The sequence below is a fragment of the Ovis canadensis genome, chromosome 20, assembly GCF_042477335.2.
Source record: "Ovis canadensis isolate MfBH-ARS-UI-01 breed Bighorn chromosome 20, ARS-UI_OviCan_v2, whole genome shotgun sequence".
Taxonomy (NCBI): Eukaryota; Metazoa; Chordata; class Mammalia; order Artiodactyla; family Bovidae; genus Ovis; species Ovis canadensis.
Window position 1 is genome coordinate 21,559,386 of NC_091264.1, and position 15,305 is coordinate 21,574,690.

A 15,305-nucleotide genomic window follows, 5' to 3' on the forward strand; every position below is an offset into this window, starting at 1 on the left:
ATATACATATATATATATATAGGGATTCCCTGGTGGCCCAGACGGTAGAGTCTGCCTGCAATGCGGGATACCCAGGTTCAGTCCCTGGGTCAGGAAGATCCCCTGGAGAAGGACATGGCAACCCACTCCAGTATTCTTGCCTGAAGAATCCCATGGACGGAGGGGAATGGTAGGCTACAGTCCATAGGGTTGCAAAGAGTCGGACATGACTGAGCAATTTCACTTTACTCTCTTTCATACACACACACACACACACACACACACACACACATATGGGCTGATTTTTACCTAGAGAATTAATAGCGAAAAAAAAAAACAAGGAGGAAATAAATATGATAAAGGAGAGTGTTATTCAAGAGAAACTAATTTTTCAGAAGTTATTATAAATTTTATCCATTATATGAAACATTTTTATTCTCAAAGAAACAGATAAAAATGGATAAATTATAACCACTCTTCATATTTTAATACAGTTCACCAAATTTTATCATGCATTTCTATAAGCTTGAATTATATGAACTTGGAAATAAAGAAATTAAACAGGAATAAATAAAGCAAATGCCAAGAATTCTTCAATACTGGGAGTAGTAAGTGAGCTGTGGAGGAAAAGATCATTGAAAAACTTGATTTTAGGACAAAAAGATTTTATCAGAACTCCCTTCAGGGTCATCCTCTTTCAACTCTTCAAAAACAGGACAAAACATAAACAAAGCAGCAGCTGCTGCTGCTAAGTTGCTTCAGTCATGTCCAACTCTGTGCAACCCCATAGACGGAAGCCCACGAGGCTACCCCGTCCCTGGGATTCTCCAGGCAAGAACACTGGAGTGGGCTGCCATTTCCTTCTCCAGTGCATGAAAGTGAAAAGTGAAAGTCAAGTTGCTCAGTCATGTCTGACTCTTCGCGACCCCATGGACTGCAGCCTACCAGGCTCCTCCGTCCATGAGATTTTCCAGGCAAGAGTACTGGAGTGGGGTGCCATGGCCTTCTGCAGAGTGAACCACAAACAGAAACTCTCTAAAGAAGCCAGTGGAGTAAAACTACTTTTCACAAAGGTAAAGAATAATTTAAGTATAATGCAGTGTGGTTTAAGAGAGAATTATCAATAAATTTAGGAAAAGGTAATGTTTAAATCACCAGGTTTTTCTTTAATACATCACAAGTGAATTCCATAACAACATATATGTATTGAAAAAATAACCACCAGCTCATTTACTTCAAATAAACCACTTTTTCAAATTTAGAATTAGGGTAAAAGATTTCTTCCATCCCACTTGCTTTTTAAAATAGAAGGACCTCATAATCTGGAAAAATACATTTTAAAATGATCCAAATATTATATCAATTGATCATTCTAATCATCATCTCATAATGATGATTTCCTTCCTAAGATTTAATAAATCAGGCTAAAATTATAATGAATATGAGTTATTGCTTTGTTGCAGTAAATCTCAGTTTTAAAAAAATGGCTTCAAGATTTGGTAGACTTCAATTAATATAAATGTCATCTCAGCATAAGAAACATTACCTGAGCAAGCTATTCATTGAACAACAGTTTCTTAGCACAGAGAATGGAGAAAATAATACAACCAATCTTATACGGTCATAACAAAATTAACAGACATAGTCTCTTCTAATTAAATTTTAACTGTTTTGTGTAATTACTATGATGGTTCATGATTCACAGAGAGTATTTGATCTCTGTTACTGTAATTATCATTGCTGTTATCACTAGTTGATGATAAGACCAGCATTCTTATGTGTCCACATACATTCATCTGGGACCATCTTCTGTATATTTGGTCAGGTCGTTTAACATTTCTGAAATGCCAACTGCTTTCCTCTTCATTAAGCTAAATCCTAAACACTGGAACATAAATGTTCCAACATTTCCAACGTTTATGATAACGTACTTCACTAACCATATCCCATAATAATATTCTCTGAATTCAGTGAACTTTTATACCTAATCTGTATTATACTGTTAATATTGCCTTGTCCTTGTTTTCTAGGTTTACTGTAAATTTACTAAGTCTCTACAGTTTCTCCACATCATATATATATATATGTATGCGTGCATGCGTACTAAGTTGCTTCAGTTGTACCCAACCCTTTGTGATCCTACGGACTGTACCCTACCAGACTCCTCTGTCCATGGGATTCTCCAGGCAAGAATACTGGAATGGGTTGTCCTTTCCCTCTCCGGGGGTCTTCTGACCCAGGGATATAACCCACATCTGTTTCCTGCATTGGCAGGAGGGTTCTTGACCACTAGCGCCACCTGGGAAGCTCATATATATGTACGCTTTTCTGCTAAATAAAATTTGTTTTTTAAGGCAAAGGATTATCTCTTCCTTAAAAATAAAACACACATCCTCTAAAAAGCTAGTATAGTGGTGGGCATACAGTAGATGTCTAATGCACGCATTTTAAGGTGAATCATACTGTAACCTTAATAGGTTAAGATCTTGTTAACACAAGGTCACATGGCTCTTTCATCTGTCCCATGATTAGTTCAGCACCCCGACAGTGATAGAATTGAACACAGTCTCCATGGAATCAACCTGGATCCTCTAATGGTGTCATTTCAACTCACTGAACTGAAAACCCCAATCCCTTTCTAAATACAGGCACTTTCATAATTTTATTTCATGTGTATAATAATGACTGGATTCTAGGCTATCTATCTGACCACAGACAAACTCTACATCCTAAGTTACATGGGAACAGCTGGGAAGCTGCCAGAGGTGCCATTCTAGAGCAGAGGTGCCTTCTTCCAGGACAAATGAACCATGAATGCTGTGGGTAACTCCTTCAAATGTTTCCCTTCTCATATTAAAACAGATGCTGATCCATATCCTTGTTCAGCAGGTTATATCGGAGCATTTAAAAGTCAATATTTCTCCTCTCTTAATTCTATTTCCCTATACCCAGCCTGTCCACTCTTTTTGTATTTTATAATCATTACGTATTTAGTGTTTAGAATAAAGCAAGTAATTTTCACATACAAAGGAAATTTCTATTCTGTTTTCCCATATATATTAATATATAACTAAATACATATTGATTTAGCTTGAGGTTTATGGAAAGCTATAAAGAAATCAACATTGTAGAAAGGGAAAAATTAATAATAATAGATAAATGCCAGCAAAGGAAATAGAAAGTTTTCAAATTGACTTTGCAATCATTTGGGGCTTGACATATAAAATTCTGTTTTACATTAATCCTATCTACTATTCTATCAGTTCAGGATATCTTGGTGGATAATATGGTTCATGTTATTAAATAAATCATAAATGTATCATATTCCCAAATCTCATCTAACTGCTCTAAATTCCATCTTTGGGATCAATAACATAACTCATTATGCCTGGGAAAAAAAATGCCCTTAAGGCCATAGATATAACAAGTTACCATAAGAGGATTTGCAAAATCAAAGAGGTTTTCAGAAACATGCACAATTTTAAACAGATTATAGTTCATCCACACATTCAGCTGCACCAAGTCTTATATCCTCTTGCACTACCTCCTTGTAGGAGCAGAATGAATATCATAATCATTGATTTTCCCCTGGAAAAAAATTCTTCTATTTTCAAAAGCAGCATGCACCATGCAACGTGCAAAAGAAATACCTTGGGTTTCTTATTCTCAGGGCCTGCCGACATGGGCAATGCACAGGGTGAACTCAGCTCCTTGGTTCTTGTGAGAGAGAAGGGAGGTGACAGAGCTGAGACAGATGACCTGTGGTCAGATATAGAGCTTTCGGATTTTCCAAGTCTTGAAGGCAGGGTAAGATTTGGGTGCAGGGCAGAGGGACTGAGCCTGTGTGCTTTTGTGGGAGGATCAGCCAGGGGGAGAGCAGAGGACCCGAGATGGGGAAGAGAGGCAGAGCTGGAGCTGGAGACAGGGGCTGGGGGTGGAGTAGACGGAGTCTGCCCTTGGCCAGAGACTGGTGCTTGTGCGCTCTTAGATCGGTTTATCAGGTTTGAAAGAGCTGGGGACGGATGGTAGCGTCTCTCTGGTGAGGAGAGCCTAGCCCTTGGGTTAGTGGGAGGAGACACAGAAGACGATGTGGAGGAAGGTGATGTATAAGCATGCGAGCAGATATCCCTGGGCTTTCCCGGGCTTCTGGGGTCAGCATCCTGTCTGCCTTTGGAAGACAGGGGAGAAAAGCTTGGAGGGACGGGAGGCAGACCCACAGAGCTGGAGGTACCGGTTTGCAGCTGGGAAGTCACTGGGCTGCTCTTCAGAGTTGGGGGTGACATTTTCTCTACAATCACAGAAGCGAAGCTGCTACTGCCCTGTTTGGGGGGAGAAAGGGCCGATGCCTGGGGAGGGGGTGTAGCTTTGGCGGGAGAAGGAAAGGGGAAGGATGGCTGGCTGAGGTCGGAAACTGGGTTTTCCCTTTGTTCTGGAGACCCTGATCGCAGGGAGCAACTTGAGAGGGATTTCTTAGGTGTGGGTGGGGTTTGTTTGACTTTTTGATCAAGCGTGAGCGTGGAGGAAGCCAGGGAGTTGAGAGAGAAAGTGGGACAGGAGGCCGGGGAGAGGGGCCTTTGGTGAGAAGGGCTGGACTTCAGGATGGCGGTGAGGACGGAAAGCCTGGAGGGCACCGGGGGTTTCACCCCTGACCTCGAGAGGCTCGCGCTGGAGGATGCTTGGCTACAGACCGTGGAAGAGGAGCCGTGGAAAGGGGAGGGGAAAGCTCTGGGACTCGGCGAGAGCGAGTGCATGACGATGCGGACGGGGATGTAGGAGGCTGCACTCGGCTTCAGAGAAGCACCGGAGGCTGGTGAAGAAGAGGCTCTCGGACTCTCTTTGGGACTAAGGCCGTTCGAGTTGACTGTCTTCTTGAGGACTTCAGAAGTCTGCCCCGGGTTTTGCTGCGCTGTGCTTGGACTGGATGAAGGAGAACCTGATAACTGAGCGGGTTGGGGGACCTGTGACGTCGAGGACGTGCCCTTCGGTGCAAAAAAGGGTGCAGAGTGAGCGGAAGTTTGAAAGTACGTGGTTGTTTCTTCCACCAGGGCCCCGTGGGCATCCAGCCTCCTCGAGTGGAACTCCTCCAGGACAGAGGCGCCGGCGAGCTCGCCTGGGGCAGGTGGTGTTTTCTGATTAGTTGGAGAAACAAAGGAGAAAGCAGGTGGTTTACAGGCAAGCTGCTCAGAGGTAGTGGGAGAAGTTAACTAGAGGAAAGAGAAATAGACAGGGTCATAGGACATCATTTGTGAAACTGTCAAGGCTTTCTTGTCACTCGTGCGTTTATGCAAACAGCCCTATTCGTTTACACAAAAGGAAGCCCTTAAACCTCCCCCCAAATGGAAGAAACTCAGTTTTACTAATGAGGCGTTTCTTTGAATTTGAAATAAAATATAAATAAATGGTGAACTCTTAGACACTAGATCTCATTTATTCCCTGGAATAAACATCGATATAAAAGGGTATTTGCATGTCTCCCTTTGGAAAGTAATTCATTGACAAAATCTAAAAGAGTTATCTTCTTTTGGAATTGGGTGATTTGAAAAGATTTAAATCATCCTTAATATAAATTTCAAAATGCACTTTGGAAAAGGAAATAGCTTTTCTTCCATTGTAAGACTATACACCATAATATGATAAAAATGATTACAATATTTCAAAAGTTTAACACATTTTGTTTAAAATTCTAAAAACTTAGACTTTTCCTATACATTGTAAACCTGAAAATAATGGCCAGAATTCAAAGGATACAGCACCCAACATCGACATACAGTGATAAATTGAGAATGAAAACCAAGGGTGAAATAGGGATGGAGTTTTAGCTTATGAAAAATATTTTCCCTAATTACTTGTCAGAATGAACAGTTAACAAATGATGTGAGTTATGCTGGAAGGAATGAATAGATAAGCAGAGTACTTTACAAATGCAATTTGCCTGAAACAATGCAATTCACCAATCCACATCCACATCAAATAAAACAAAAATAAAGAAATAATGTCCAAAAGTAGTTAGGGAGAGCCCATAAAATAACTGGGATCTGTATTCTTGTGCTATTTTTTTTAGTTATCCAGTATTTTAAGACAAGTATTGAAATTATAAATGATTCTAAAGCCAAATCTTTTAAAGAGCAGTTTCCTTTCAAAATTATTGAATGGACTCTATCAGTCCATAAGGGAAAGGAAAATATTTGTACCAAAGAATTTAGAAAATATCTGTTATCAAAAATATTAATAAATATTTATTAAGTTATATATGTAGATATAATATGTAATAATATTATCTATATTGCAGTATATATCAGAAAAGCTTACAACCATAATAGTTAACTTAGCAAGAGCTTCATTTATAAACTCAGTAAAAGATACTTCTTGATTTTGCTTTTTAACATGTTAAAAAGGTGCCCATCAGACCGAATGCAAAGATTTTCACATCAGAGCTTTGAGTCCTAAAAATATTTAAAACTGATAAATGCAAACAACTCATCCAAAACTTATATGTTTCTGAATTAATGTACCCAAAATATTCCTTTCTTTTCATATGTAAATTCATTTGTAAATTTGCAACACAGAATTCTTGCCACATAAATAATTTTTGAGTAATTTTGGCATGTAACCCAGAATATCTGAAAATCAGGGATAATTGAAAATCAAGCAGAATTCAATAAAACTGAGATAGGAAGTTTAACAACCTCCTCACATAAGTTCTACTTAGAAACAATTCTGCTTATCCACTGTTTATAAAACCAACTCATAAGATAGCTGTAAGTGAAAGTTCTCTGTTTCCAATGATTGATCTCTTCTCACAGAAGGAATGAAGAAATTTCAAGACTATGTAGAGTCTCTTTTTATGTTATGCCATAGCTTTTGGTATAAAAAAATTTTTAATTAATCACAGCCACAAAAATCCCATTACCTTTTCAGCCACGTTTCCAAATAAATTCATTTTATATAACAAACTCACTAATTCATCCTGATTATCCTGTTAAAATCACAGGACTGTGATTTTGAGGGTCTCCTCAGAAGAAAAGACTCTTCTCTCCAACTTCCTCAAGACCATAGCTTCTAATTACCAAACATTCTATTTCATGAAGTCCTGTCTTACCTAATATAAGTAATTCTAAAACTAAAGAACTAAGAAAAGTTCAAAGAGAAAGATTCTGAAGAGTCTAAGTATGTTTTTATTATATTTTTCTAATCAATGTATTAATAAGCATTTGCAATATATTTTTCTAATTTTATATTATCCTAATTTATACTAAAATAAAAATGTGGTACCATATTCTTATAAAATTCCCAGGAGAAGGCCTTTTGTAACGAAAAAGATTCATTTCTTGAGTTCCTCTTACTAATCAGTTTAAAAAAAAAAAGGGGGGGTGTAAAGACAGGAATAATTTTATGCAGAAAGAAAGGATGGATACCTGTCAAAATTTAGTCAGCTTACTCAGAACAGGCCTCTTATTTTGCCTCTCACCTGTAAACCCCTTACAGGGGATAATACAGAAGATCAATCCTGGGATTTCTTGGGAGGGAATGATGCTGAAGCTGAAACTCCAGTACTTTGACCACCTCATGCAAAGAGTTGACTCATTGGAAAAGACTCTGATGCTGGGAGGGATTGGGGGCAGGAGAAGGGGATGACAGAGGATGAGATGGCTGGATGGCATCACTGACTCGATGGACGAGTCTGAGTGAACTCCAGGAGCTGGTGATGGACAGGGAGGCCTGGCGTGCTGCGATTCATGGGGTCGCAAAGAGTCGGACACGACTGAGCGAGTGAACTGAACTGAACTGAACTGAAGATGCCTGCAAATTATTTCAACCCCTTCATCCTCCCCCATTAATACCCTCTGTTCTGTTCTCTAGGTTTGTTACTGATGGCTAATTCCTTCTCTCTCAAGCCTGTTCTCTGTCTTCTCCTCCATTTATTTTCTAACCTGACCTTTGTTGCTGCTGCTGCTGCTGCTAAGTCGCTTTAGCTGTGTCCGACTGTGCGACCCCATAGACGGCAGCCCACCAGGCTCCCCCATCCCTGGGGTAAAACTTCTCTAAAAACACCGCTGACCACGTTCTCTCATCCCCAGCTCTCTTCTGATTCCTTGAGACCCCCTCACCATACACTTCCTTCAAAATCATTTTCAAAGCTTTCTCCTAGAAAAGCTATCCTGAGCTCTGAATACATTCACAATAATCTGCATAACAGAGGATGCTTGCCATGTTCTGCTCTCATCAGGGGGATGATGTTAATCTTAAATCCACCCTTGGGTCCTGCATAATAGAAATCATCAGTTATTTGAACAACCAATCTCTGTAATAGAGCTGCCTTTGTCATTTTAGTAAGTCTAAAATTAACTGTTTCTCAGCACTATTCACAATAACCAACATATGGAAACAACCTAAATGTCCTTCAACAGATGAATGGAAAAATGATACATATATAAAATGGAATACTGCTCAACCATAAAAAAGAATGAAATAACACCATCTGCAGCAGCATGGATGCAACTAGAGATTATCATACTAAGCAAGGAGAGTCAGAAAAAGAAAGATAATACCATCTGGTATCACTTACATGTGGAATCTAAAATACGACGCACGTGAACCTAACTTCAAAACAGAACCAGACTCCAGACATAGAAAACAGACTTGCGGATGCCAGAGGAGAAAGGTTTGGGGGAGAGACGAGTGGGAGACTGGGCTTAGCAGATACAAACTATTACAGGTAGGATGGATAAACAGGATCCAACTCTATAGCACAGAGAACTATATTCAGTATCCTATGATAAACCATAAAGGAAAAGAATTTGAAAAAATGTATATATATACATATGTGTGTGTGTGTGTATAATTGAATCATTTGGTTGTACTGTAGAAATTAACACATCGTTGTAAATAAACAATACTTCAATAAAAATTAACAAATAAAATTAACTGCTTCTGTGTATATTCAGTTTTTTCCCAGTGTGTCCATGGATTCTGAAACATCAGACTCAAAGCCAGAGTGTCTGATCTGCTGCCTGATGTTCTGAATAGCTACGAAGATTTGAACCAGGTTGGTCCATACATATAGTTGTACTTGTAAGGCCGGACCCTGGGGGCCATGATGGGCCGCCCCTTCTCTCCCTCCCACAGGCCGGCGGGAGAAGTCCCTAACTGAAGAAGACTCCCAGATCCCGAGGACCAATGACAGCACACTTCGCCAGCTACAGCCACCCTACCCCAGCCCCTTCGAAGGACCTGTCAGCCTGCGATGCCTCGGCCTGGCGACCTATCCAAAGCCCCGTCCATCTAGCCTGACCATCCCTGGCAACAAACCTATAAAAACCACCCCAACACAGTCCCCGGCGCGGACTTCCTCAACCTGCCTCGTTTGGGTGCGGGAACCCCGCCCGGGAGTGCTTTCCCATTAAAGCCTGTTAGACCTCTTTTGGTGTCCTGGTCGTCTTTTACCTAACAGTACTCTTTCCCCTCAATCGATACAGTCATGCAAGGCAGAAACTTCTGATTCTCCCATGTCCTCAGATGCAGTAATTAGATTATAACAGCTAGGTCTCCCAACATACCTACTACCCTGTCCTCTTCTCAGGGACAAACATTCATAGTGTCATCAACATGTCCCCATATCTACCATGAACCGATTGCTCCTTCACAACACAGCCCTTCTCTTATGACCCAGTCTCATCTCCCTCAACCCCTGCTAGTTTGCATTTTAGGTTTTAAAATTACTTTTTCAATCTCAACCTTTTGTAAGCACTGTCAACATTCTGTCTTGTTCTTTTGCAGATCCACTTGGCAAGTTGCTATTCTGAAATCAGTTCCACCAACTGTCCTTACGCTCCTTGATCTAGTTTACCTAAAGCTACTATTTTAAAAAACCTAACATAATCCTGTAGATTGGCAGGGCTACTGCACTTATTTATGAGTTTGTCCTGCATAAGGGTATCAGCTGAGAATGAGAAAGACCTTTCCTGAATGAGGCAGAGGGGGTCCCTGTCTCTAGTTCACCCGTGCCCTGGTGGATGGGCACCAACATAAATGTAAGCTCTTTAAATCTCAGCAGGGCTGTGTGCCACACACCTTTTTTTTTTTTTTTTTTAGTTTTTTATTTTTTAAATTTTAGAATCTTTAATTCTTACATGCATTCCCAAACATGAACCCCCCTCCCACCTCCTTCCCCAGAACATCTTTCTGGGTCATCCCCATGCACCAGCCCCAAGCATGCTGCATCCTGCGTCAGACATAGACTGGCGATTCAATTCACATGATAGTATACATGTTAGAATGTCATTCTCCCAAATCATCCCACCCTCTCCCTCTCCCTCTGAGTCCAAAAGTCCGTTATACACATCTGTGTCTCTTTCCCTGTCTTGCATACAGGGTCGTCATTGCCATCTTCCTAAATTCCATATATATGTGTTAGTATACTGTATTGGTGTTTTTCTTTCTGGCTTACTTCACTCTGTATAATTGGCTCCAGTTTCATCCATCTCATCAGAACTGATTCAAATGAATTCTTTTTAACGGCTGAGTAATACTCCATTGTGTATATGTACCACAGCTTTCTTATCCATTCATCTGCTGATGGACATCTAGGTTGTTTCCATGTCCTGGCTATTATAAACAGTGCTGCAATGAACATTGGGGTACATGTGTCTCTTTCAATTCTGGTTTCCTCGGTGTGTATGCCCAGAAGTGGGATTGACTGTTTGGGATTTTTTTCCTTCTCTTATATTTTGACCTCAGCTTCCTCTCCTGTTCTAAACAACAGCCTTCAAAACAAAGTTAACACTCTCCACAAACCCTTTTCCCAACACCACCCTCACTGTATTCAATAGATGACCTAGGTTATTTTTATCTAAGGAAAATTGAGATTACCAGGAAAATTAAATTTTTCTAGAACTTTCTTTCACCCCTTTCATTCATTCTATGGAAACATAATGGACTTTCCCTTTTCAAAATGCAAATTCCCCACTGTGCTCTGCATTCCAGCAGCTTTTGTTTTCTCAGGGATACCATTTCATCAGTCCCCTGCCCTCCATAAGCTACATATCCATCTTTTTTTTTTTTTTTTTTTACTGATTCACTCATCCTAAAAGCAGAATGCTTACAATCTTTAAAAAGTAATGACTATCATGTAGTGGACTGTAAACATACTCACATTTTTCTACTCTTTTTATAAGAAAGGCAAAGTCCTTTTCTTCACTCACCATTTAACTCAACTGGCCATATGACTTGTTTTGACCAGTGGGTCATTAGCAAATGTAATATAAGACATATTGAATTGAAAAGCACTTGTGGATTGGTGCTTGCTGAGTGGACAGCACCACCTTGATGTAAGTGAGCCCAATTCCTCACTGCAAGAACTACAAGACCACATCTTAGTTAACCAGCCAGCAGCTGACCCAGAAGCCAACTGCAGGCACATCAAGAACCACAGTAAAGATCACCTGAGTCTAACCCAGATCTGTAGAACCACCCAGCTAAACACAAACTGTTGGTCGATACATTTTTTTAGCTAAACAAATGGTTGCTGTTTGAAAACACAATTTTGGCACAGTTCATCAAGCAGCAAAAGCTAACATAAAAGCATGTGCACATACAAGGACCAAGTCCCATGGCATCCATAAACACCCTATTCACAGGTCCACAGAGCTGTATTCTGAGCCACATCTGAATCTATATCTTTGTGTTGATTTCCTTATTTCTTGTGGCCAACAAACCCTAAAGTAACTTCCCACAGAAGCCCTCATCCACTGCCTTCATAATCCCCTCTTAATTATAGATGGAAACTGTGACTTGCTTCTAGCTAATCGAACCTGGCAAAGGATTTTACAGATGCATTTAAAGTTCCTAGTCAGGTGACTTTAACTTAATCAAACAGGAGATACTCCTGAGTAGGCATCACCTAATACAATAGGGCAATCTGTTTCTTTAACTTTACCCTTTGGATTCTATTGCTTATGCTACAATATATTGCCAATAGCCGGAAATATACAGGAGAGCCCATTCTCAAGGCTCTTAACTTTAAAGGCATAACACTTTCCCATTCTTATAGAGACAAAAAGGGGCGGAACAGAGAATAACATCTATCTTGTTGGCAGTTTATAGGAACATCATGACCTGACCTATATGGACAGCTGCTAGAACAAAGGATTCCAACACCAAGAAGTTTGCAACAACTAACCACATTTCCTTCCTTTTTAGTATCGATTAAAAAAAAACTGAATACTAACTTGGGGAAGACAGTTCCTTGGAACAGTGGCTTGCCATCTTTTTGGTCAGCTCAGTTCAGTTCAGTTTAGTTGCTCAGTCGTCTCTCACTCTTTGCAACCCCATGGACTACAGCATGCCAGGATTCTCTGTCCATCACCAACTCCTGCAGCTTGCTCAAACGCACATCCACCAAGTCAGTGATGCCATCAAAAACCATCTCATCCTCTGTAGTCCCCTTCTCTGCCTGCCTTCAATATTTCTCAGCATCAGAGTCTTTACCAATGAGGCAGTTCTTTAGCATCAGGTGGTCGAAGTGTTGGAGCTTCTGCTCCTTCCAAAGAATATTCAGGAATTATTTCACTTAGGATGGACTGGTTGGATCTCCTTGCAGTCCAAGGGACTCTCAAGAGTCTTCTCCAACACCACAGTTCAAAAGCATCAACTCTTCAGCACTCAGCTTTCTTTATGGCCCAACTCTCACATCCATACATGACTACTGCAAAAACCATAACTTTGACTAGATGGACATTTGTTGGCAAAGTAATGTCTCTGCTTTGTAACATGCTGTCTAGCTTGGTCTTAGCTTTTCTTCCAAGAAGCAAATGTCTTTTAATTTCATGGCTGCAGTCACAACCTGCAGTGATTTTGGAGCCCAAGAAAATTGTCTGTCACAGTGCCCATTGTTTCCCCATCTATTTGCCATGAAGTGATGGGACCGGATGCCATGATCTTAGCTTTTTGAATGTTGAGTTTTAAGCCAGCTTTTCCACTCTGCTCTTTCACTTTCATCAAGAGGCTCTTTAGTTCCTCTTCACTTTCTTCCATAAGGGTGGTGTCATTTGCATATCTGAGGTTATTGGTATTTCTCCTGGCAATTTTGAGTCCAGCTTGTGCCTTCATCCACTCTGGCAATTCACATGATGTACTCTGCATATAAGTTAAATAAGCAGGGTGACAATTTATAGCCTTGATGTACTCTTCCCGATTTGGAACCATTCCATTGTTTCATGTCTGGTGCTAACTGTTGCTTCCTGACCTGCACATAGGTTTCTCAGGCAGGAAAGGTGGTCTGGTATTCCCATCTCTTGAAGAATTTTCCAGTTTGTTGTGATCCACACAGTCAAAGGCTTTGGCATAGTCAATAAAGCAGAAGTAGATGTTTTTCTGGAACTCTCTTGCTTTTTTGATGATCCAATGGATGTTGACAATTTGATCTCTGGTTCCTCTGTCTTTTCTAAATCCAGCTTGAACATCTGGAAATTCTCAGTTAAACTCAGTACTGTTGAAGCCTGGCTTGGAGAATTTTGAGCATTACTTCACTAGCGTGTGTCATGAGTGCAACTGTGAGGTAGTTTGAGCATTCTTTAGCATTGCCTTTCTTTGAGATTGGAATAAAAACTGACCTTTTCCAGACCTGTGGCCACTACCGAGTTTTTCAAATTTGTTTGTGTATTGAGTGCAGCACTTTCACAGCATCATCTTTTGGGATTTGAAACAGCTCAACTGGAATGCCATCACCTCCACTAGATTTATTTGTAGTGATGTTCCTAAGACCCGCTTGACTTCACATTCCAGGATGTCTGGCTCTAGGTGACTGATCAGACCATTGTGATTATCTGGGTCGTGAAGATATTTTTGGTATAGTTCTTCTGTGTATTCTTACCACCTCTTCTTAATATCTTCTGCTTCTGTTCAGCCCATACCATTTCTGTCCTTTATTGTGCCCATCTTTGCCTGAAATGTCCCCTTGTTATCTCTAATTTTCTTGAAGAGATCTCTAGTCTCTCCTATTCTACTGTTTTCCTCTCTTTCTTTGCATCAGTCACTGAGGAGGGCTTTCTTATCTCTCCTTGCTATTTTTGGAACTCTTCACTCAGATGGATATACCTTTCTTTTTCTCCTTTGCTTTTCATTTCTCTTGTTTTCTCAGCTATTTGTAAGGCTTCCTCAGACAGCCATTTTGCCTTTTTTGCATTTCTTCCTCTTGGGGATGGTTTCATTCACAGTGTTATGAACCTCCATTCATCGCTCTTCAGGCACTCTATCATATCTAATCCCTTGAATCTATTTGTCCCTTCCACTGTGTAATTGTAGGGGGTTTGATTTAGGTCATACCTGAACTTTCTTCAATTTAAGTCTGGATTTGGCAATAAAGAGTTCATTATCTGAGCCACAGTCAGCTCCCAGTCTTGTTTTTGCTGACTGTATAGAGCTTTTCCATCTTTGGCTGCAAAGAACATAATCAATCTGATTTTGGTGTTGACTGTCTGGTGCTGTCCATGTGCAGAGTCATATCTTGTGTTGTTGGAAGAGGTGTTTGCTATGACCTCTGCATTTGTATGAGCAGTACATTCTCCTGGCAAAACTCTGTTAGCCTTTGCCCTGCTTCATTTTGTACTCCAAGGCCAAACTTGCCTGTTACACCGGGTATCTCTTGACTTCCTACTTTTGTATTCCAGTTCCCTATGATGAAAAGGACATCTTTTTTTTGTTTGTTTTTTTGATGTTAGTTCTAGAAGGTCATGTAGGTCTTCATAGAACTGTTCAACTTCAGCTTCTTCAGCATTACTGGTCAGGGCATAGACTTGGATTACTGTGATATTGAATGGTTTGCCTTGGAAATGAACACAGATCATTCTGCTGTTTTTGAGGCTGCACCCAAGTACTGCATTTCAGGCTCTTTTGTTGACTATGAGAGCTAGTCCATTTCTTCTAAGGGATTCTTGCCTGCAGTAGTAGATATAATGGTCATCTGAATTAAATTCATCCATCCCAATCCATTTTAGTTCACTGATACCTAAAATGTTGATATTCACTCTTGCCATCTCCTGTTTGACCACTTCCAATTTACCTTGATTCATGGACCTAACATTTCTGGTTCTTATGCAATATTGCTCTTTACAGCATCAGACTTCACTTCTATCACCAGTCATATCCACAACCGGGCGTTGTTTTCACTTTGGCTCCGTCTCTTCATTCTTGCTGGAGTTGTTTCTCCCCTCTCCTCCAGTAGCATACTGGGCACCTACCGACCTGGAGAGTTCATCTTTCAGTGTCATATCTTTTTGCCTTTCATACTGTTCATGGGGTTCTCAAGGCAATAATACGAAATGGTTTGC

The 15,305-nt window shown here is 40.4% G+C and overlaps 1 protein-coding gene across 17 annotated transcripts in view; it reads right to left on the reverse strand.

Moving 5' to 3' along the window:
- MLIP (muscular LMNA interacting protein) overlaps positions 1 to 15,305 on the reverse strand; it is a 308,623-nt gene that overhangs the window by 125,691 nt on the left and 167,627 nt on the right. For 14 of the 17 annotated variants that reach the window (XM_069564089.1, XM_069564102.1, XM_069564097.1 and 11 more), the window contains one exon: positions 3,630 to 5,183. The exons of 1 other annotated variant lie outside the window; for it this stretch is intronic. In XM_069564089.1, coding sequence (XP_069420190.1) covers positions 3,630 to 5,183 — 1,554 coding nt within the window. The remainder of the gene's footprint in view (positions 1 to 3,629; positions 5,184 to 15,305) is intronic. 2 more of the 17 variants (XM_069564099.1, XM_069564095.1) reach the window with 1 other exon arrangement.